The 23,101-nt window shown below is 27.4% G+C and overlaps 2 protein-coding genes and 1 pseudogene across 2 annotated transcripts; 2 read left to right on the top strand and 1 right to left on the bottom strand.

Moving 5' to 3' along the window:
* Positions 1-58: 58 nt before the first annotated feature.
* LOC132953270 (uncharacterized) lies at positions 59-9,119 on the top strand (annotated as a pseudogene).
* A 3,719-nt stretch (positions 9,120-12,838) lies between these two features.
* Positions 12,839-20,777, bottom strand: LOC132953286 (uncharacterized). The gene is made up of 12 exons (XM_061025810.1): positions 19,911-20,777; positions 18,997-19,164; positions 18,776-18,924; positions 15,941-16,145; positions 15,725-15,865; positions 15,541-15,630; positions 15,360-15,446; positions 15,172-15,261; positions 15,020-15,103; positions 14,691-14,959; positions 13,663-13,822; positions 12,839-13,037 (listed from the first exon to the last, which is right to left on the bottom strand). The coding sequence occupies exons 4-12, from the start codon at positions 16,134-16,136 to the stop codon at positions 12,916-12,918; spliced, it is 1,239 nt and encodes a 412-aa protein (XP_060881793.1). The 5' UTR covers positions 16,137-16,145; positions 18,776-18,924; positions 18,997-19,164; positions 19,911-20,777; the 3' UTR covers positions 12,839-12,915.
* LOC132953269 (putative nuclease HARBI1) lies at positions 20,242-23,079 on the top strand. The gene is made up of 3 exons (XM_061025790.1): positions 20,242-20,255; positions 22,539-22,713; positions 22,798-23,079. Exons 1-3 carry the CDS (start codon positions 20,242-20,244, stop codon positions 23,077-23,079), a joined length of 471 nt encoding a protein of 156 aa, XP_060881773.1.
* The last annotated feature ends 22 nt before the right edge of the window (positions 23,080-23,101 follow it).

The raw sequence follows: 23,101 nt of genomic DNA, 5'->3' as shown, positions 1-23,101 counted from the left end.
GAGTGAGGTAGGTACTGCAAAAAAATCTTTCCTACATATTTAATTTTTTTTCACCTTTATGGAATGGTTTAAATTCAAGTCGGAAAAAAATCAGGACTTACTTGTAGTGGACAAATATTTACACATAATAGACGGGATACGTGAAGACAACGAATATTATAAATGTGTGGATAATTGCGGCGGCCGTGCAATATTAAGACATTCAAACGAGGGGCTATATTTTAGCCGAAAATATTAAATCCGACAGTATTTTAGCCGACAGTATTTTAGCCAACAAATATTACGACCGACAGTATTTTAGCCGACAAATATTACAACCGACAGTATTTTAGCCGACAAATATTACAGCTGACAGTATTTTAGCCGACAAATATTACGGCCGACAGTATTTTAGCCGACAAATATTACGGCCGACAGTATTTTAGCCGACAAATATTACGGCCGAAAAATATTTGCACCGAACCGTATTTTAGCCGACAATTATTTACCCCGAACCGTATTTTAGCCGACAAATATTTACGCAGAACCATATTTTAGCCGACAAATATTCGTGATAAGATATTATAGTTGAAAATATAAAATGGTAAAGACCTGGGTGAAAGACGGCGGCATAAAATGTGTGGCCAACAATTAATTTCTTAAAATTATATTTTTGTATGTGAGGTTTCATCATTGTTCCACTGAATGATAATTATTATATTATTTGATAATAATTATATTTTATTTAAACTATATACCACGATTTAAGATAATATACTATATATACTGTATAATATTATCTTAAATCGTGCTATATACCCATAGATAATAAAGATATCTTTATTATCTATGTATATACCACGGTTGTCGGGTTGTGGCTGGAACAGAATTACAGATTTTGATAACAGAGAGACATAAATTTCTCGAATATTTAAAAATTAAATAACAGCGTTTTCAACATACAAATACAAAAATCTTAATATAAAATATCTAAAAACCTAACTACTGCTTATAAATTATAACTACAAGTTAGCAATACTAACTTAAAAATAAATAAATTAATATAATAATTGCATAAGTTGTATACTACCGACGTACCTACCTAATACCTATTGGTTGTAACATCTTATAATACGTGTTTCCGGTATGACATTTAATTTTAAACTTTTAATTGAATTCTGATTGTATCAAATTTGTGATATTTGTGTTTTTAGACGGCTTATTATGCATAGATTACTATTACCACTACACTACCACCACACTCATTTGCAGGCCGTACTTAAAAATATTTTTAATATCACAAAAATATTGAGTTATAATGACACAGCCCACAAGTGTAGAACAAATTGGAAATGTATCCCTCCTACAGATTTTTTACTGCTACTAAAATAAACATTATTATTTATATGTAATATTATACCTACTCAGCAACCTAATATTATATAATTGGCAAGAAGACATACATTTTCACCACTAAACACATTATCTTTCTTGAATTACTGTTAGAAGCAATCATAATAAAATAAACCACTGAGTTTATAGTTTAAGTTAATTTTATTAAAAATATTATCGATTTCTTGTGTTAAATTAACAAAATTGTTTTAATACTACCTATATTAATTAAACAAACAAATCTGAATTATTTCAGTAAACACTATGCTATGTTAATAACTATCAGGCACAGCATTAGAACTTTTTTGCAGGGGGTTCTGAGTGGTTCAGATACATTTTGTACATGAACAAAAACAGACTGGTTTTTTCATAAGATACAGTGATTACTAAAATGGTCTATGGTCGAAATACGTGCGATCATTTTTTCGCCCGTAATCGGAGTAGCAAAAAGTTGAAAAATACATTAAGTGATTATTCGTATAACCAGACGTTTTCTTATAGTATACGTCTGTATAACATTTTAAGTAATAAATATTTTGAACTTTTTTTCGCATTTATTTTAGTAGGCGTGTAGCTCATTATTTATTATTATAAATCGATAGGTATATAAGAATAACAAATTAAAACCTATAAAATAATAGATCAATTCACTCTAATATATATATTTGAGCAAACAACACAACATTGGATATACATTTTGAAGTACTAGTACCTTCAATATGGGTTGTATCGTCTTGTAATCTTTGAGGCTCAATGCATCGACCCCTCTAGATCAAATTTATGTTCTCAAAAAAACCGTGTATCGTATTTAAGTTTGAGAAATTAGCAAAACAATATTTCCCGCCAATTTTTATTTTGAATAATTCAAATTTTGAACACGTAATTTACCTAATTAATAATTGAGATAAAAAAACTATTACTGGCTATCAAATGATCTAGGTACACTTCTGCTTCGATCCTTGAAGGTTTCATAACGATAGAACTTATATTGAATGATTTAGGTTTTCGATATAATACGAAATTTAAAAACCTATCTAAAAACATAAATCCTTCAATAAAAGTCCTATCGTTATGAAACCTTCAAGGATCGAAGCAGAAGCGTACCTAGATCATTCGCCAGCCAGTAATAGTTTTTTTATCTCAATTATTAAGTAGGTAAATAAAGTGTTCAATATTTGAATTATTCAAAAAAAAAAATTGGCGAGAAATTTTGTTTTTCTAATTTCTCAAACTTAAACACGATACACAGTTTTTTTGAGAACATAAATTTGATCTAGAGGTGTCACTGCATTGAGCCTCGAAGATAACAAGACGATACAATCAATATTGAAGTTTTTAGGTTTGCTCGATAAATTACGATTTTTGAAAAACCAAATCCTTCAAAAAAAGTACTATATTCTTGAAACCTTTGAAATCCTAGTATTGGTTCAAATTACAACTTAATATTATGATAATATACAGTAGTATTCACTTCTATTTAGGATCTCAGTCCTACTGCTGTACAATTTGTAATGAAGGCAATTTCTCCTTGTATTATATTTAAATTGTATATAATATCCAAAAAATATATAATAATGTACATATTAATATACTTATATTGACCTAGTAGTAATACAGTAAAACCTCCTTTTACTGGGCCCTCCAAAAGAGTCCAGTAGTAGTTTAGGAATATTGAATGAAATTTCAGTACAGTCTAATGTTATTCTACAATTTTTAAAATTATTGAAACCTTCTGGCAAGCAATAATTTTGGTTGAAGTTAACATAAAAAATGTCATGAATAACACTAATTAATGTTAAAATAGTACTACCAACAATGGATTCACTAGTTTTAAATCTGGCTAAGCTAAATTCAATCTTAATTGTATTAAAAACATGAGAATTTGGTCTTTAAGACAGAATTTTTCAACTTTCCAGCTATAAAAATAACTAAAATTAATTTTTGAACATAAATCAATAATTGTATCAAACATAGATTTAAGTACTAATACTTAATTTAAGTACTAATAGTAGAATTCAAACAATATGTTATGAGATTCAAGAGAATGGTAACCAAAAGGATGATTTCTTAGGAAGGATTCTTCTTTTTTTAAATCTTCAATTTCTTTTTGAATTAAATACATTTCTGCTTGATGAGTTACACTGGTTTTGGATGTTTTAATATTTGTTTCTGTTTCAATAATATTTCATTTTCCTGTGAAAATTATGTATTTTTTACTTTTTTACGCCTTAAAACAGAAGTAAAATTTTAGTTTTTAATACCAATATAATTGTAAATTAACAATACAAATATGCAAGTATCATATAATTATGTTTCCTTATTCATTCATTTACTTATCGAGCTGAAAAGCTTTATTCTAACCCAATTCTACACTACACATTTATTTGTGATAAAACAATTATAAGTAATAATAATAAAATATATATTTTGCAAAATAAACAGTGATACATTGTATAGAAAAATATAGTATAAATTAGATTGCAGCACCCCATATAAGCAAAGCTTGTGCTGGGGGAGCAATTCTTATCAATACAATATTATTAGAATACATAATTTAAGACCATTATATTATATAACACTCATTTGACCCAAAACTCTATTATGAATAGGTATAAAATGTTTATTTTTCTATAGTTCAACTTAATTAAAAACCTAAAATCATTTACTTTTAGTTCTTTATAAATTAATGTGGTACTTGTATGAATTGATAAATTATGTAGATATTTAATTATGCAGTTTATAGTTACTATTAATGTGGATAGATGATTATTGAAAGTTCCTCCCCAAATTCAAATACCATAAGTATAAATAGATTGTACCAAGGATAAATAAATAATTCTTTTTTGTTCATTATTAATTATATATTTAACTTTTTTAAATATGAAGAAGAATTTTCACAAAGTAGTATTTAAAAAATGTATATGGCTATCCCATTTGAGTTTATAGCAAAGAATTAAACCAAGGTATTTTAATTTCCTCACATTTTCTAGTTTAACACACTCTGGCAAACATGTTTTATTAGATATTGAAACACATTTTGTTGAATGGACTATTAAACCATTGAGAACCATTGATTACCATTGATCACCGTTGACACGCAGATGACAAAAGCAAACGTCCCTGTAACACGTACAAAAAGATGGCTCAAAAAGAAAAACACAATAAATAAATATTCATTAGTAGGTATGGTTAATAATTATAAAAATTGTGTACACCAGCATAAATTGGAGGACAAACAGTGAATACTATGAATTGCAATAGTATAATATATTAGTAAAATAGTAGATATTATTAATATTTAATACTTAACTGAATGATTTGCGTATAATGAGTATGGTCCAAAATACTATAAATTATTTGTATCGACGAAAAAAAGGGTTTAGATTCATATTTTTGGTCGGTGTATATGTATAAACTTGTAAAGAACACGTATTAAAAGTTAGTGCTTACAGAAAAAAAAACACACAAACACCAAAAAAATTTATCTTTTTCTAACATTGTTTTCTACCTATAATAGTTCATTGTATTTCTTATGAAATATTGAATTATTGAAATGGCCGTGATAACAGTTTGATTAGAATTTTGAACTTGAACCGTCAGTCTTATCAAGAGACGATGTGTGACGTTCTGACGTCATGCTATTTGTTCACAATAATTAATTTAATTAAATACGGTCGGCGGTAATATTTGTCGGATAAAATACTGTCGGCTGAAATACGGTTCGGCCAAAATATTTGTCTGATAAAATACTGTCGGCTAAATTACGGTCGGCAGTAATATTTGTCGGATAAAATACTGTCGGCTGAAATATTTGTCGGCTAAAATACGGTTCTGCTAATATACTTGTCCAATCAATTATTTTTCGGCTGAAATATTTTTCGGCCAAAATACGGGTCGGCTGAAATATTTTCGGCTATTTTACGCGCTCCCATTCAAACGTCGTAGTTATGTCTAAGACACATAATAACGGACCACATGGTCTTTAATTGGCAAAACGTGGTTTCCGAAATAAATTAAAGGTAATAATAATTGTATTAAATATTCTCATATAAAGCATATTCATATTTTTATAAGCAATTACCTACATGCAGTAAATTTTCATAGCTCATAACTACTTCAATTAGTTATATTTTACAAAATTTAAAATCGATTTTAAAATTAATTTTAAGACATGGACTTAGAAATCAATTTTTTTAAGTATTTCACAAAATTAAAAAAACTAAGAATATTTTTGTTTTTACACAACAGGATATTGTTACACTAAATCCAACGAAACCAATTCCTCAAGCTTTTAACGAAGTAAGATGTAACGGGATAAAACGGAGTGTCCATTTAGGTGGCGCACTCTCGTGGCCCGTTACCACACCGTCACACACAAAGACTACCGCGCGCTCTTGCGATGGCAGAATCGGCGAAACACCGGCGAACGCCCAAACACAATCGCCCCACACAGCTACAGATAGCGCACGTGCAGCACCCGATTTCCGGACGCCTGCCGCCCTCCGGAAAATCGCTTATTAAATAAAAACCCCTCAACTTAAAACCAAAGTTGAAAGTAATCCAGAATCCAGACCAGTATAGCTATCTCCCAGTATATTTTAAGTGGTTTTAGGTACGACCGTACCAACCAAAGATACCAAAACCCTTACCATAGCACAACCCCTATCGCTACGGCCAGACTTAGCATAAGTACAGGCCAACGAGCACAGTAAAAGTACCTTCGTCCCCTTCGCTGAGTGCGGCGAGCTAGTAAACCGGCCGGTACTTTGTTACCGGTATACACGGGAACTTCCGCCAAACGATTCAACAGCACCTTGCCTCCAGTCTGCAGAAGCCGGCCGGTATTTAATGACCGGTAGATACGGTAATGCCGCAGACTAATCCCACCAACCAGTGACTTTCATAAGTCCAGTTGGCTACCCTGTCCTCTCTCAGTTTTGAGAACGCCGTGTCCGCGACACCGTTGTCCGACCGTACGTTGATCGAGAACGCCGAGCCGTTGCCGCCGCCGTCCGATCCAGTTGTGTCGCTATCGTCGTTGAGAACGCCGATTCGTCGCCGCCGCCGTCCAACCCGTTACGCGAGTTTTAATCGAGAACGCCGAGCCATTGCCGCCGCCGTCCGATCCTTTGCACACCTCTGTTGTTGAGCACGCCGAGCCATAGTTGCCGCCGTCACCCGACTTTACACCGTTTTTACCACGACGACCGGAGCAGTACTACATCCACGAGGCTGCCCCACAGACGTCCACCTCATACCAATCCACGGACCAAAACAGTGAGTTCAATGTATGATTCCCACCACTAAAGGTATTCCCAAATAAATTATTTGTATTTCTAAACTCTTTGAGTATTAATATTGATCAGTAAAAGAAAATATTGTAAAAATTGGATCAAAAATATTGTTAAAATATTAGTTGATGAAAATAAACGAATTATTCAAGTATACCATAAACGACAATCGTCTGTTTTCATTACAAAGAAGATCAGTTATAAGTTCAGGATTACAAGGATCATCTCAAAATGAAGTACATCATTCCATCCCTACGTTATATAGTGTTCGAATTTCAGCGTACCATAAAAAATGAAACTTATTCCCACATTACCTAACAACTTACGGGACTTGATAATTAATGGTGAATGGCGATCTACTAATGACGGGAGAGACTTTTTATTAGGTATAAAGATATAATGTACATAATAAATAAATGTAATGTAAATACAATTAAAATATAAGTATCATAATATTATTCTTAGGGTCGGACGGAGATGATGACAAAATAGTTATATTCGGTACCGAAGAATCTGCATGGCTGAAGTTATTTTTATGGATGGTACTTTTAAATCGGCACTTAAGTTATTACTTCAGATTTACACGTTACATTGTTTTGTGCAAGAAATTATGGTACCAATGGTAATTATTTAAGTATTAATAAATAGTGTTAATAAATAAACAAATATTTGGTTATACGAGGTGATGGTTTTATACAATTATAAAATGTAAGAAAAAATATTTCAAAAACGTTATTTTTTGCGAAATGATGTTCCTGATAAAAGAATTACCTTGCATAATTATAATAATTTATATAAAATAAAATGTACAGGGAGGTATTGTTGGTCATACTACTTCTCCCCCGGCTTAAGTTAATAGCTACCTAACAAACATTATATTTAACTTTTAACCTTCTTATTTATGCGTATGCACTCTTACCAAACAAGACTACCGCAACGTACAAACGAATGTTTAAATTAATTAAAGAAGCCACAAATAGAATAGATTTAATATTCCGTCCTAAATGTTTTCAAATTGACTTTGAAATTGGAACGATTATGGCAATTAAGGAGATATTTGGGCACCAAACTTAAATAAAAGGATGTTTGTTTCATTTTGGACAATCTATATAGCGCAAAGTACAGAACGTAGGACTATCTGAGGAGTATAAAAACAATGCCGAAGTTAAACTAACTGTCCGTAGAATATGCGCGTTAGCATTAGTCCCTATAGACAAAATTGATGAATGTTGGACCCAGTGGCGTAGCCTGGAATTACCCGAGGGGGGGGGGGGGGGGGGGGGTTTAATGACTTTTATTTTTGCTCAACTCTAAAATATATTGTTCAGGAGTGGTAAAACTAAATGCGCTAAAATTTACCGAGTTATACGCTTATATACGCTTATTTAGTAATACATTTTTTTTTTATTAACTGAAGGTGAATAATAATTATATTTATTTATGTTAATATTAAACACGCAGTACATACTTATTGACTTATTATTATAAACAAGTAAAAATAGAAAATAAAAAAAAATTTAAATTGTAATATTTATATTAAAGTTAATATATTTTTTCACATTATAAATTACAAGCTATAGCAATCTTATTTTTCTTGAGTCTTTTGCAAAGTCATTAAGAACTTCATCTGTTGTTAAAATAATTTCACGATGAATATTTAGTAGTGCTAAACTATTTAATCTGTTTTCTCCAATAGTATTACTATACTATACTATACTATACTATACTATACTATACTAGTAGAAAACGAAATTACTCTAATTGATACTATAAAATATCATGTTCGCATATAACTATTTTTATTTTTATTTATACTTTTTGTTATTATAACGATTATGTAAAATTTAATATTTTGGATACTGCATTTTGGATTTGGAAAATATTATGACCATTATACCAGATACCTATATATTTAAAATTACATTTTCTACTTTTTATTATTATAACGACTATGTAATATTTAATATTTAACTTATGTAATATATTTTTATAACTGAACTGTACTTCTTTAAATTGGGAATACACCGGAGAGTAGAAGACCTTATAAAAGCAGACCTAAAACGGCCTGTAATCAGACGTGTTCACCCATTTCCATCACAAGCATCTTCACGTCACTCAGACTAATAATTGTGACTTAAGAATGATGCATATACTCGGCTCAAGAACTACACCCAAGTAACACAAAATGGATATTAGAATATTGATAGAATAATACTTAAGAATATTTGTAATATTCATTATTCAATTGATAATCATCCGATTTCCTCCATAACTCATGAAACAATCATTCCCGTGCACCCATTTTAAATAAGATGTGAATAATCATAAGAATAACTTATTAAAAATCTATGAATATGCTTGAAATGTATTCCATTCAGAACCAAAGAATATTACCTTCCAGTAATGTTATATGAATAATCAATGCATGTTTTAAAATTATTCCATTCAGAATCATAGACTATTTTAAGAGAACAAATGAATTATTGTTTGGATTTTATTATTGTTCTATGAATAATCAAAGAATACAAACCTAGATCAATAGATAAAACTATTCTATATATGTGATCAATATTTAAATCAGTTTTAACATACCCACTGATAATTAATATAAAGGTAGATAAATAATTGTTTTACATTCATTGAAGAAATTTTAATAAATATGTCTGCAGAGCTTGTTTTATATATATATAAGTCAACTGACATAAAACCTAAGGAATTTTTTTATCTATCGACGTGGAGCTGAGGGACTATGCTCATCTCCCCTTTAAAAAAGCTGAAGATTTTTACTACATTGGAATACATGAAAATAATTTGATCTCCATATCAAATTTTTAATTTTTAAACCATTAATTCATACTCTAATTCATACCTTAAGTAATAATAATACTTTCATACCACAATAGATAATTTATTTATACCTATAATTAATAGGTAGTCATATTATAATAATATTATGTATCCTAGGTACCTTATAATTATATAAATTAAAACAATTAAAATAATATAGTTGATGAAAAACTTTTAATTTAAGTTTAAAAAGTAACACACATTATTATCTTTATAATATGTGAGTATATACAGTTATTAGTGTAATTAATTTAAGTTAGATATTACACGGATATAAAAAATACTAGGATAATTTATTTTTTAATCGATCAGATGCTTTTGTCAACCATATACTGGCAGCATTTTCCACTTCCTTGACTGTAGCTGTTGTAAATTTACTTTGAACAGCTTCTATATTAAACAAAAATATAATTGTGTATAAGTTATTGATAAGATATCCATACAAAATATACATTTTGCTTACTGCATAGTAATGTTGACAATATTGTTTTATTGAAGGCTAACTTTAATCCTTTGCCCTTATGTCCAGTAAAACTGTATGTAGTTGCCATTTGATCAGAAATAATTTTCCTAAGAATCCTCCTGGTCAGTTCTTTGTAGTCAGATCCACCCATTAAAGCCAACATATTCACCTGTATATTATCAAAAATTATAAAATTCTATTTACTTATAATATATAAATATGTGTACAATATATATACATTGTCAAAATAAAATGCATATATCACAACAGATATAATGTTAAAGATGAATAAATATAATTATATTTCAATTTTTAATCATTATAACATATTATTTTATATAATATATGAATATATAAAAGACATTCATAAACTAAATTAAATTATTTTTTAACTAATTTTGATTTAAAGAACAAATGTTGGTTAATTTTATATAATAAATTAAATTTTTTGTATGGAAAAGATAACAATTATCACATACTTAATTTCATTTTACCTTAGTTACTATTGATTACTATCATCAATGATTAATTTCAAATTTATTGGGTTTTAAGATCTTACTAAGTGTTATTAATTATTATAATATGTCAGCAAGTTGATTGCGATTGTCATACACAGAAATGTTTTAGTAAGGTAATTTATTAATAAGTGATTTCAGTTATAAACATAATATCCAGTTTTATTCTAAAATAAATTAAGGTTTTCACTAAAAATTGGTAAGCATATTTTATTTCTTATGCAACTTGATACCAAGGAGTAATCACCAATTCTGGACGGAAATATGTCTGGCTAAATTCAATTTTGAAAACTATATATGACTTAAAATTCTAATTATATAATATGTTAGCTAGTCTAAAGAAGGCAAAAAAAAATAAACGTACTTAAATAATAAGTAAATTTAGATAATAAGAGTTATATATACATGTAATTATATATATTATAAAAATATATACAGTTACCTACCAATTTATTTTGACTATCTTCTTTCTCCTTAATTGCATTAGTAATTATTTCTAATTCGTCATTATTAGAAATTGGAAATGTTGAAAAAATATCAGATACTGCCTTATTAGTGCTATTCAAATCAGCTGGTGTTGAAGATTTATTAATAATTCCATCCATTTTTTCTTTAATATCATTTATATTTTACATTAAGGCCGGGTTGCATAAACGTTCTTTAACGACTTACAGATCTGTAAGTGCGTTAATGGCTCTGTAAATAAAATTAGGCGTTGCTTGAACGCTCGGTAAAGTTACCGGCTCCGTAAATTATTGGCTACCGGACCTGTAAACTACAGACAGGATTTTGCATCTGTAACTACTTACAGATCGGTTAAAATAATATAATATTTGATAAGAAAAACACATTTTATTATCAATAATCAATAATCAATATTATCAATATTATTATTCAATTTATACTTAATTTTTTTTTTTCTTAAACTAACTAATGTACCTATAATTGTGTTTGAATAATTTCGATGGCATATTATGATTCGTGTAGTTCATCCTCTAGTTCGTCATCTAATGACGAGGATTTTATAATTGAGGTGTTGCAGGTATTACCAAGACCACGGTATTTTCGGGACAGAACGAATCCTTTCACTGAGTATGATGATATGGAATTCAAACAGAGGTATATAAAAGATTAAAAAAAAAAAGAGTATTATAATATGTAGGTAGGTATTTACCAAAGTAATGTTTTTATTTTTGAGGTTGTCTAAAATTATGTTCATTGAGTTGTTAAACATGATACAAGATCATCTTCAGCATAATACACACCGGAATATGTCTTTATCCCCAATACTTCAACTTCTTATTGCACTTAGGTACTATGCAACTGGTGCGTTTTAGGTAATTTTTTTTTAATGTTAAATAATCTTCACTTACATTTTTATTAGATCTTTGAAATAAACTTTACATATTATATTATATTTTAGGCAGTTCTAGGGGACCATTTATGTATACATAAGTCAACAGTTTGCCGTATAGTTAAAAAAGTGTCTACATGTATTGCAACCCTCAAACCGCAATTCATTCAAATGCCTAGAACAGAACTAGAGAGACAATCCGTATATGAAGGTTTCAATCAATTGCGTCAATTTCCTAATGTTATTGGTGCAATTGATTGTACCCATATAAGAATACAGTCTCCCAATAGCAATATTGGAGAAACATTCCGAAACCGAAAAGGATATTTTTCCATAAATGTACAGGCTGTTTGTAAAAGTAATTTACAATTTACAAATATTGTCCCACACAGCAATGATATATTTATACAAAGTTAAATAAATATTTCAAAAAAGTATTCAATATTAAACAAATGTTAAATTTTCATAGATAAAAGATTTTTATATATTATATAATTCCTAATAAATATTGGTTGAACCCTTTGTATAATTATTAATCAAAGTAAAAAAAAAATATTTAATCAATATTAAATAATTAATATTTATAAATTTATATTTATTTATGATTTTGTAATGGTTAATTAATGTACCATCAACGTTAACTTACATTGAATACGAGGAAAACAAATGTTAAATAAATATAAAATAAACAACTGCAATTAATAATAATTAACATTTTATTTTCATTAATTAATATTATACAATCAAAAATTAAGTACACATAATATAAAAATTAAATGAGGAATTAATGTCTAGGTATTGTAAATTATAATATATAAATACTTTTTTAAATAAACCTGCACTGTATATGTGCTCAAAAAGAAAATAAACAGTTAAAAATAAAAGAAATTCCAATCTAAAAAAAAAAAAAAATATTATTCAATATATCATTGTATAAAATATATTATTTATTTTAAACTTTTAAGTTTTAATATATTTAAATCGCTTAAAAAAAAAATATTCCAACTTGGATTAAAAAAAAATTGATACAGCTTTAAATAAAAGAATTAGTATGGATGATAAAAAATATAAAGGTTAGTTTTTTTTTTCAATTTGCCTCTTCAAATTAAATGGAGCTTGAGCAAGTACATACTTAATAATATCTTCCATTTCATTTTGAGTACTGTGTTTAAACTTTTCTTGAGTTTTGATGGCATCTAAAAATTAAATAAGAAAGTTTTAATAATAGGTAAATATAGCATATAAGTAGTATTCATTATACATTATAACTAAACAGAAATTACACATTAGTGTGTTTAACTTATTTTTGGTTAAGAGAAAAGATTATATTTATGTTGAATGAGGATATATAATATATTCTTCCTGATGGCCATTTATATAACATGTTAAAACATATGCATTTATATGTTTACAAATCTGCAAATAGTTTTACTAAAATTTATGTGTGTACATTATTATAGTTATTTATTTTATTGCATGTAAACTATTAGTTATCTTAAATTTTGATTTAATAAGATATATTTTACACATTTTATTTTAGTTATAAAATGAATTATATTTATATAATAAATGAACATTGTTATTATTATATTGTACCTGATAATAAAATATCATATTAATAAATGATTATAGTAGTTATGTAGCCTGAGCATGTATTATCTGCACTATTGACTTACAAATTTTACTAAATTAAGCATCATGGGTACACCCACCCATACATTTTTAAAAACCATTGCTTAAAAATAATCATCTTTTCCCTACACCACTGCCTACTACACAATAAAATCAATAGTTATATTATATAATTATTATGCATCTTACCAAATATTACTGAACAAGTTGCTAAATTTGAAAATTTCTGTTTTCCTTTTTTCCCTGTATAAGAGAAGTCTTTCAGTAACTCATCTTTAAATAACTTAGCCATAAGCCTTTTTACCATCGATTTAACATTTTTTCCACCAATATAAGATAGTTCATTCACCTAAAAATATGTAAATATATTAAAATAATTGTAAAGGCAAAACTCTCAAATTTCAAAACTAAGGAAATAAATGAAAATAAAAACAACTTATCCTTTATACTTTAATAACTGAGTAAACAAATATTAGACAGTAGGTATACATATAAGAAACTTGGCCATGATCTTCCAAGTCCTTAAGAGGATGCTACCCATGCATTTGTTGTCTCCGTCTTACACACATACGAAATACCAAAATTTTGTTCACTAGTTTCAATAGTTTTGATATTAGAGTGAGTTGACCTATTATTAAACTTTTAGGTAAGAACATTCTCTGTACTTAAGCGTTGGCGATTTTTAAATTTTTTCATTTTAAAGCAAAATATGGGTATGTGAAATATCAAAAATTAAAAATGATCATATCTCTCTTGAAAATTAAAATACATATTTAGTAAAAGCCAACGCTTAAGCACAAATAATGTTATTATCTAAAAATTGTATAAAAGGTCAATTCACTCTAATATCAAAACTATAGAAACTAGTGAACACAATTTTGATATGTCGTACGTGTGTAAGACAGAGACAACAAATGCATGGGTAGCATCCTCTAAAATTATACGACAAATATATCCATGATAATCATTTTACTTAGTTGCTTTTTTTAGAAATATTTATAGGTATAAAATAATAGCTAGTATTTTTAATAGTATTATATAATATTATTATGAATACCTAGCGTATTATAATATTATTTAGCACAGAACTTTTACTTGTTTCTTCGATTACTCTAAAATTACTATACTTATTTAGTTACAAAAATTAAATTATAATTAATTAAAACTCAATATTTCAACCATTTTATAAGTAAATCAAAGATAGTTTAGTTTCTTACCAAGTTTATGCGGAATGTACCTTCTCCCAAAATATTATTTTCCAATGTATCAAGATCTGCCATATTATCGATGGGTAACGGACAAGTCATATCATTTAATAATGATGAGGATATCCCATTCATAGAAGAATCTTTTGTTGGCATGCTATTTAAACGTATTTCAATAAAATCAAGTCTTTGAGCCATATCCCTTTGATTGTTTATGATACGTCTTAATTCATGTTTGATAAATGTCAACATATGTAAAGTTTCTTTTTGATAATCTGTGCCTGTATGAAATTTGTAAATATAAATATAAAGTATATTTTTAAATCAAACTGAAGAATTACCTAGTGGTGTACTATTTTTAACAGCTTCTGTAGATATGTCTAATAGTTTAGGTGTTCTGATACATACTTCTGAACTTCTTTCATCTGTTAAAATATAATTGAAATTTAAATAAATAAATAATAACTTTATTGTTAAAAAAAATAATATTTACCAAGATGAACATCAGAAGATTCTAATTGAATTTCAATGATTTCTTCATTACTATTAATTTTATCATAATAGTTTAAATTAAATGTTGGTACTGTAAAAACAAAACATGATTATATATAATACATCTATCCTATTGATATAAATCATTTGTAGCAATTATTAGTGAATAACAAATACATTATGACTTACCATCATTCTTATACTTATCAGTCAAATTTGATGGTATGTCATAAGACAGCTGTTTAACTATCGATGGTCTTTGTTGATTTTTCAGCACTTTAAAAAAAATATTCATATATATTATACGTACAAAATAACATACAATAGATATTTATTTATTTATTATAATACATTACAAGTAAAAACTTACTTTTCAACTTTTTTGGAGAAGGAGACCAACCTGCATATTTTAATGTACGATCAGACTTATTACTTTTATTGAATTTTTCATCATCAGAATCTAAATAAAATAATAATTGTGATACATAAGTGTTATAAATTAAAATATACAGATATATTATTATTTAATTAGGAGAACAAATAAAATTAATAACCTGAATACTCGGGACAATCTGAATATGACTGGTTATTGGTTTTTACTTTTAATTTTCTCTTAGACTTTAATTCACCAATATCTGACAGGTCACTTTGATTACACCCTTTTTCTGCCAAATTATTAGCTTCTCCAAATGATTCTATAGTATAAAAAGGTATCAAATTTTAAAAGTATTTAATAGTTAGGAATTTTGTTATCAAATAATATTTTTTACTGATATTTTTTTTAAGAATTCTTGCTTCATGGTAATCAAATTCAATTTCATTAGGAATAGTTTTAAGTTGTACAAATTTCTTAATCAAAGCTCTGTTTTTTGGCCACGCACAAGTTCCATTCTTTGTGAACCAAAAACTGGGTACAGGTTCTACAGAGTCATCACCATAAAAGTGAACTACTGAATAGGTTGCCATATTCTAATACTATAATAATACAACAATAAATAATGTTTGTTAAACAATAAATATCATAGCATAAATTACAATTTATAAGGATACCTATACATATTATTTAGATATTATCAATTATTCAATATATATAAATATTATATTAAGTATTTTATCAACTCAGAATTTGTAATAATAAAAAGTAAATAAAATATATAATAAGATCAATTTATTTATGGTTATATGTTATAACATACACATAAAATTAATAATTGTATTACAAATAATAATCAAATAACATCAAGAGTATGTAAAATGGGGTATGCTACATTATTATTATCATTATCAATTAATATCATATACTTAGAAAATTCTGTTAACTCTACATCAATTGTTGTGTAATCTTCAGATAATTCATCAACTAATGCTATACCTAACTTTAAGCTATTAATAGGTTTTTTAAAGTAACAACAAATTTTATTAAATTGTTTAACCAAAAATACATTTCTACCATTAATAGAATCTTTACAAATATTTATAACTTTAAAAATACATAATTTTTTATCATAATCAAACCCTATATAACAATCAGAAACAGAATTTATATCTATTTTAATTCTATTTTTAACAATTATTTGGAACTGAGAGGTAGTAAAGTGTTCAAGTAAAGGTCCATTAACATGCTTTTTTTTGTATATTATTTCATTGCATGGATTGTTTAATTTACATTCACTAAAGGTTAAAAATTCTTGATAGCGTTTTATTACTTGCTCTAGTGGTCTCTCATGTTTTCTTACCATTTTTTTCAAAAACTTCATGTAGTTCTCAAATGGAAAACAAGAGCATTCCTCTAAGGAGCCAAATTTCCTATAATCATCTACAATATGGATTAATCCATGGATATTTTGAGATGAAAATTGAGATCCATAAATTTCTTCAAACTTTTCAACAAAATGTATCAACATTTTTTTACTAAAATTTACCAACTTTTCAGTACTATTAGAAGATAATAGAATTCTAAAGGCTACATGTAAACATATAAAATGAATATAACATTCATCCAATAAAATTCCTTTTAGCACTATAGGTCCAGTATAAAGTAAGAACTGTCTAAACTCGGTTGCTTTCCATCTCACTACATCATTTAATCCCCGAGGTTTTCTTGAAAAATCAACAGTTACATATTTTTTATTAAATAAGAGACGATTGGTAACTATATTTGCATATCGGCTTTGTATGCGAACATGTACAGGAGATTTTTTAAATATACCCAACCATAATAAAATCAATTTCTTAACAACACCTAAGCATACTAAATGCATATAATCAATACTGAAATCGTCCACCATATTTATATAAGGTATTTCAGTTAAAATTGATATTGTATTGCCTATATGATGTTCATCATCAATACGGTTTATAAAATCTAAATGAGTTCTATTGCGAAAATTTGTACCTAGAAAACACATGGTATTATTTATACGTTCACCTTCAACGGTGCATCTTGGACAGGAATAATATCCAACATGACCTTTGGTGCATAAAATAAAACTCTTGGCTGGAGTATCACAACAAAATGTATCTACCTTCACATACTTTTTACCATAACCAGTATCCAAACCATTTTCTGCTAAAAGTTTAAGTTCATCAACAAAATTTTTTAAAAATAAATTACTGTTTTGTGGTTTTTCTTTCCCCCAATAAAGACCAATTATGAACACATTAGATTTAAAAGAACTGTACCGAGCATATGCGAGAATTGGCCAAAAGGCGCTTGAGGAACTTTTTGTCAAAGGCAAACCATCAATGCCAACAACCAATTTAATTATATTTTTTTTAATAATTGAAAAATTACAATGAGATTTTAAACCATTTGCAATACCAAAATGGTAATAATATCCTGATTGAACAGTTTGAATTTTGTTAGGTTTATTAGGTGTCTTCAACACCGTTCTAGCATCAACAGGAAAATAACTAAAACATTTATGATTTTTTAAAACCTTTAATAAAGAAGATAGTGCAGATAATGTAATATTATGTTCAATTGTCCAATTAGCAATAAGTTTAAGAATAGAACATTGATCATCATATAAAATATTATTAGCATTTGTTAAACATTCATCATTTGAATCGGAGCTACATGATTCATTTTGTAGATCACCATAATCAGATATGTCTACATTATTGTTATCAAAATTAATACTTGAAAAAGGAAAGGTAGATGTATCAATACTAAGACTGTTAGAAAGGTGATCATCATTACCAATTACGCTGGGAGATGGTCTAGCATGGCTTTCTACAACCAAATTATTACCATTATCTTGGGATGTACTTGATTGTGGGAAAAAGTTTAATTGTTCTTGATTTTCAACAATAAAATCAATAGTTTCCATATCGTTCAAATATCTTCTACGCTTAGTAGATTTACTTTCAGATTTACTAGACATATTTGTCATTAAAATAAAATAAAAGAATGACTATTATTATATGTATAATATATTATAGAAAAGTCCTACTAGTGTAAATAATAGTAGATATGAAAACACTTTACTACCTACCAGCTAACTTCAAACTATTAATAATTTATTGTAAAACAAATAAATTAAACTTATTACTAACTTAAATAAAATTTACATTGAAAATAATATAAAAATAATACTGTGTACCTATATTTTTGTTGGCGTCTGGAAACTTATATAAATATAATAAATGATAAAAGCATAATATGCTAATATACAATTTCTATAATAATTATACTTCAATACCAAGCATTGAATTCATCAGCAACAGTATACTGCAATTTTCTTTAGGGTAACTAATTTATTAAAAAAAAAAAAAAAATTATCTACTTAATATTTAATTGTAAATTTAATTTGTTTATTCTTACCAAAATCCCAATTGATATAAATTAATAATTTATCGTGGCGTCTGAAGCTGTAAATTTATAATTTTTAAGTTGTTAAAAATATAAATTATTGACATAAATGTACTATGTTTATAGGTACATTACAATCGTCAACTTGCGAATATCTCAATTTTTACTTCATCCAATAACCTTTTTAAAAGGAAAAACAAATTTATAGTTAACTGTAAATTGTAATTAAAAATTTGTACGTCCAGAGTATTGTTACCAATAGCAGACTATTCCAACTCCTATCATTAATATTAATTCTGAACATAATATGATTTATATATTATATTATAATCTTATTACACTATCAGCTACTTACACCACCATGGCTAGTACTTAAACATTTTAGGTATATTATATATTTATAAGTTATCAAACAACTTGCTTAAGTAATAGCCAATAGGTATTAATATATTTTATATTTAAATTAATTCAATTTAAGAACACTATATTATATACATTTTGTATTTACATATTTTACAGATTGTAGCAACGGTCAAAATGTGTAGGTAACCAACAAAGTTAATACACAAACAATAAGCTTATAGTGAAAGTAGGGAGTCCAACCACAATAATTAATTTATATAATTTTACATTGTTACATATTAATATACTTAGTAAAACAAATGAATTACTTAATAATATCACCTGCAGTATAATGAAACTGGCCCGTCACTATATATTTATAACATATTACATAGAAATAACAATATACGTAATACAAAATGTAATACCTATTTGTTTATATTAAATAACTTATTATTTTTATGCTTAACTATTCATTCTGATTCTGTCTACATCGTTTTAGTAGGTGATTACAATAATTTATACCTAATATTAATAACAATTAACAATAATGAGCACGATAATAAAAACTTAAGTATACTTACCAAAATGTAGACAAACATGTGTTCGTGAACTGTAAACTGCAGATATTTTTTATATTATGACTTCCATCGTAAAAAACGAACGACACAATAAAACGTACAGTATAATAATTATTAATTATTACAAGTGACGAATACGTATGTTGAATGTTTTATGTTAAAATGTAAAATGCATTTAGACAAGAATACTTGGTTAAATCTGCAATGTAATTGTAATTATTTGACATTTGTATCAGTGTATGTAATATGTATGTCCGATGTCGTATTGTCGATTGTCGTGTGAGTGCGTGACAGACGGCCGACGGCCAACGAACGCCGTGCCCGAACGATAAACATGGGCAGTGCGGAGTACGGTGGACGCAACGGTCGTTTATGGTTTTCCCCGCAAATTACTTATAAATTATAATTCAACAACAACAGATTTCTATATTTATAACTTAAAATAGACAATATTGTTAAGCCGCCGAACCTTTTGCAAACCGTTTGTGACGTCCAAATTTGTACCAAGTTTGCTAGAAGTTGGTCAAAAAAAACCGACGGTAAATGGATTCGTGCGAACGGTTCGCAAATAGTTCGCACTTCGCAAGAGGTTCGGCTCGCTAATGCAGTGTACGCAGCTTAATAATTTACTATATTTTACAACTATTTTAAACAGTATCATCTCCTACAAACTGAATTTTGAATATTGTATTGTAATATTATAATTTGTACGTCTTAATGGCTAATACTTACAAAAATAACAATGAATATTCTGATACCTACATTTAAATAAAACAAATGTAGAACAATCCGCATCTATAGTATAGATTCTAATATTCTATACGCTTTTAACCTGCATTTAGTTAATTGCATTTCTTAATAATAGCGAGTATAATAATTCCTTACCTTTGATACACGTAGTCTGCAACTACTGATACAGAGATCATAAAATAAGTAAAATACCTATAGGTACTGTTTTAAAACCAATTAAATAAAATCACAAGGAACCTGAGGTAGGTCTTACTCTTACATATTTTACAACTATATAAAATACTTAGGTCTTAGGTACTAGAACGTCTAGATCAAGTCTGTATCAAGATATTAAATGTACCAAACTTGAAACTACCAACTCAAAGTTGTTAAGTTAGATAAAGTATCTTAACTCTTTATGACGCAGTTAGTATAGTAATAATTAAATCAATAAATCTATATTAAAATATGGATATTAATAGAAAAAATCAATAATATTCACTGTAATAATGTTTAAACTTTAAATTTCAAACCCAGACAACACAAAACAAATTTTTATACCGAACCAGATTTTTTCTATATTCACCTAATGAACAAATATGCAAATTCATAAAGTCCCAATCCTTGCAGCAGGTTATCAGATTTATATATTTAAATTGTATAAATACAATCAAAAATCGATAGGGTTATTAAAAATTAATAATAAAAATAATGTCTATCAATTAAATTATTGCGACAAAACATTATATTTTGTATTAATCTCTATCGCTGCCATCTATGATTTTATTATAATATTATAATTATATCAATATATTTATATATTTTCATTTGTTCAAAATATAATATAATAAAAATTTTACATAATTTTAAAAATTATAAAACATAATAAAAAGAAAAAGATAGATTTTTCTGTATAATATAAATATATATTTATACAGTTATTATATAGGTACCAGCTACTATACTTTGAGTAGGTAATTATAATAATATATAAAATAGAAATTAATAGTAAGAGTCGATTGTACCTATACGGCTAAACATACGCCTGCAAAGTGCAAACATTCCCTTTTATTATCATAGATAAAAGGTAATATAATTAAAATATATATATATATATACCTATATATAGGCGACTACAATTTATAATTATATACAGGCCCGTATTTAGGGGGGGGCCAGGGTGGGCTGCAATTGCCCCTCTCGTGAAATTTTTTGGGGGCGATAAATTTTAATGGACTTTTTTATTCAGCCCCCCCCCCCGCGCTGCGGGTGGCCTTGTCCCCCCTCCTCATTCTGCCACAAAATGGGGTGGGGTGGATTTTTATAAGTGCCCCGGGCGCCTAAATTCTAAATACAGCCCTGATTATATAACATAGAAATTGAAGCATTTTTAACTTAATATCAATATAATATGTTAATATTTAATTTAAATTAATTTGTAACGATATTTAAACATTAAATAGTAGTTGAAAATAAAAATATTTATTCCAAACAACACAAAACCAACAATTAATTTTAAATATAAATATTGGATAAACGTCTAATTTTAATTTTAAATAGTTATTGAAACACAGTATATTTAATAATTATTAAATTTTAAAACTTATTAAACCTCATATATTAATTGAAAATAAAATATGATTATTTAAATATTTAATAATGATTGATAAATATTTTGGTTACAATCAATAAAAATTAATATATATTCAATATTGTTTCAACTATAAATTTTAAATATTTGAATTTAAATCAAATAAAAATATTTATACAATCGTATTGATTAACAATTGCTGTGTGGGGTGGCTCGGTTAGTAACTTTAATTAAATATACTACATATAGAAAAATACTTGTAATTTATTAATTATGTGCAAATTGTATACATTTTATTCAAATATTAATAGTTGGCCTGGTTCGGTACATGACTCTACCATATTCGATAATTCATTAATAAGAGCACAATTCGAAAACCATAAATTTGGAGATGCTCTACTTCTAGGTGATGGAGGCTACGCATGTAGGAACTATTTGATGACCCCTCTTGCTAATCCAATTACCGAAGCAAAAAAACGTTATCAGGTTAGAAAACAAAACGTGTCTCATAAATGACAACCATTATTAGTTGTTCTTCTAATTAAAGCAACACATTTTTAATATTTTTAGAAAGCCCAAATTGGTACCAGAAATGTTATAGAACGAATATTTGGTGTGTGGAAAAGGCGGTTCCCTGTATTATCTGTTGGTGTTCGGACACAAATACCAACTACTTTGCTCACAATTATCGCTACGGCAGTGTTACATAATATGTTGATTAAAGCTAATGACCCCTTACCTATAGATGACACTCTGCTTAATGAAAATGTGCTTCAACAAGTTCCAGTTTACCCTGTTCAACAAACTGGAAATATAGCACGCCGAAAATTAATTGATACTATATTTAATTAAATACAACCACTGACAATGTGTA

The sequence above is a fragment of the Metopolophium dirhodum genome, unplaced genomic scaffold (genome assembly GCF_019925205.1).
Source record: "Metopolophium dirhodum isolate CAU unplaced genomic scaffold, ASM1992520v1 scaffold1, whole genome shotgun sequence".
In the NCBI taxonomy this organism is placed as follows: domain Eukaryota; kingdom Metazoa; phylum Arthropoda; class Insecta; order Hemiptera; family Aphididae; genus Metopolophium; species Metopolophium dirhodum.
The sequence above is the reverse complement of the archived record's forward strand: the minus strand, read 5'-3'. Positions and strand labels throughout refer to the sequence as shown.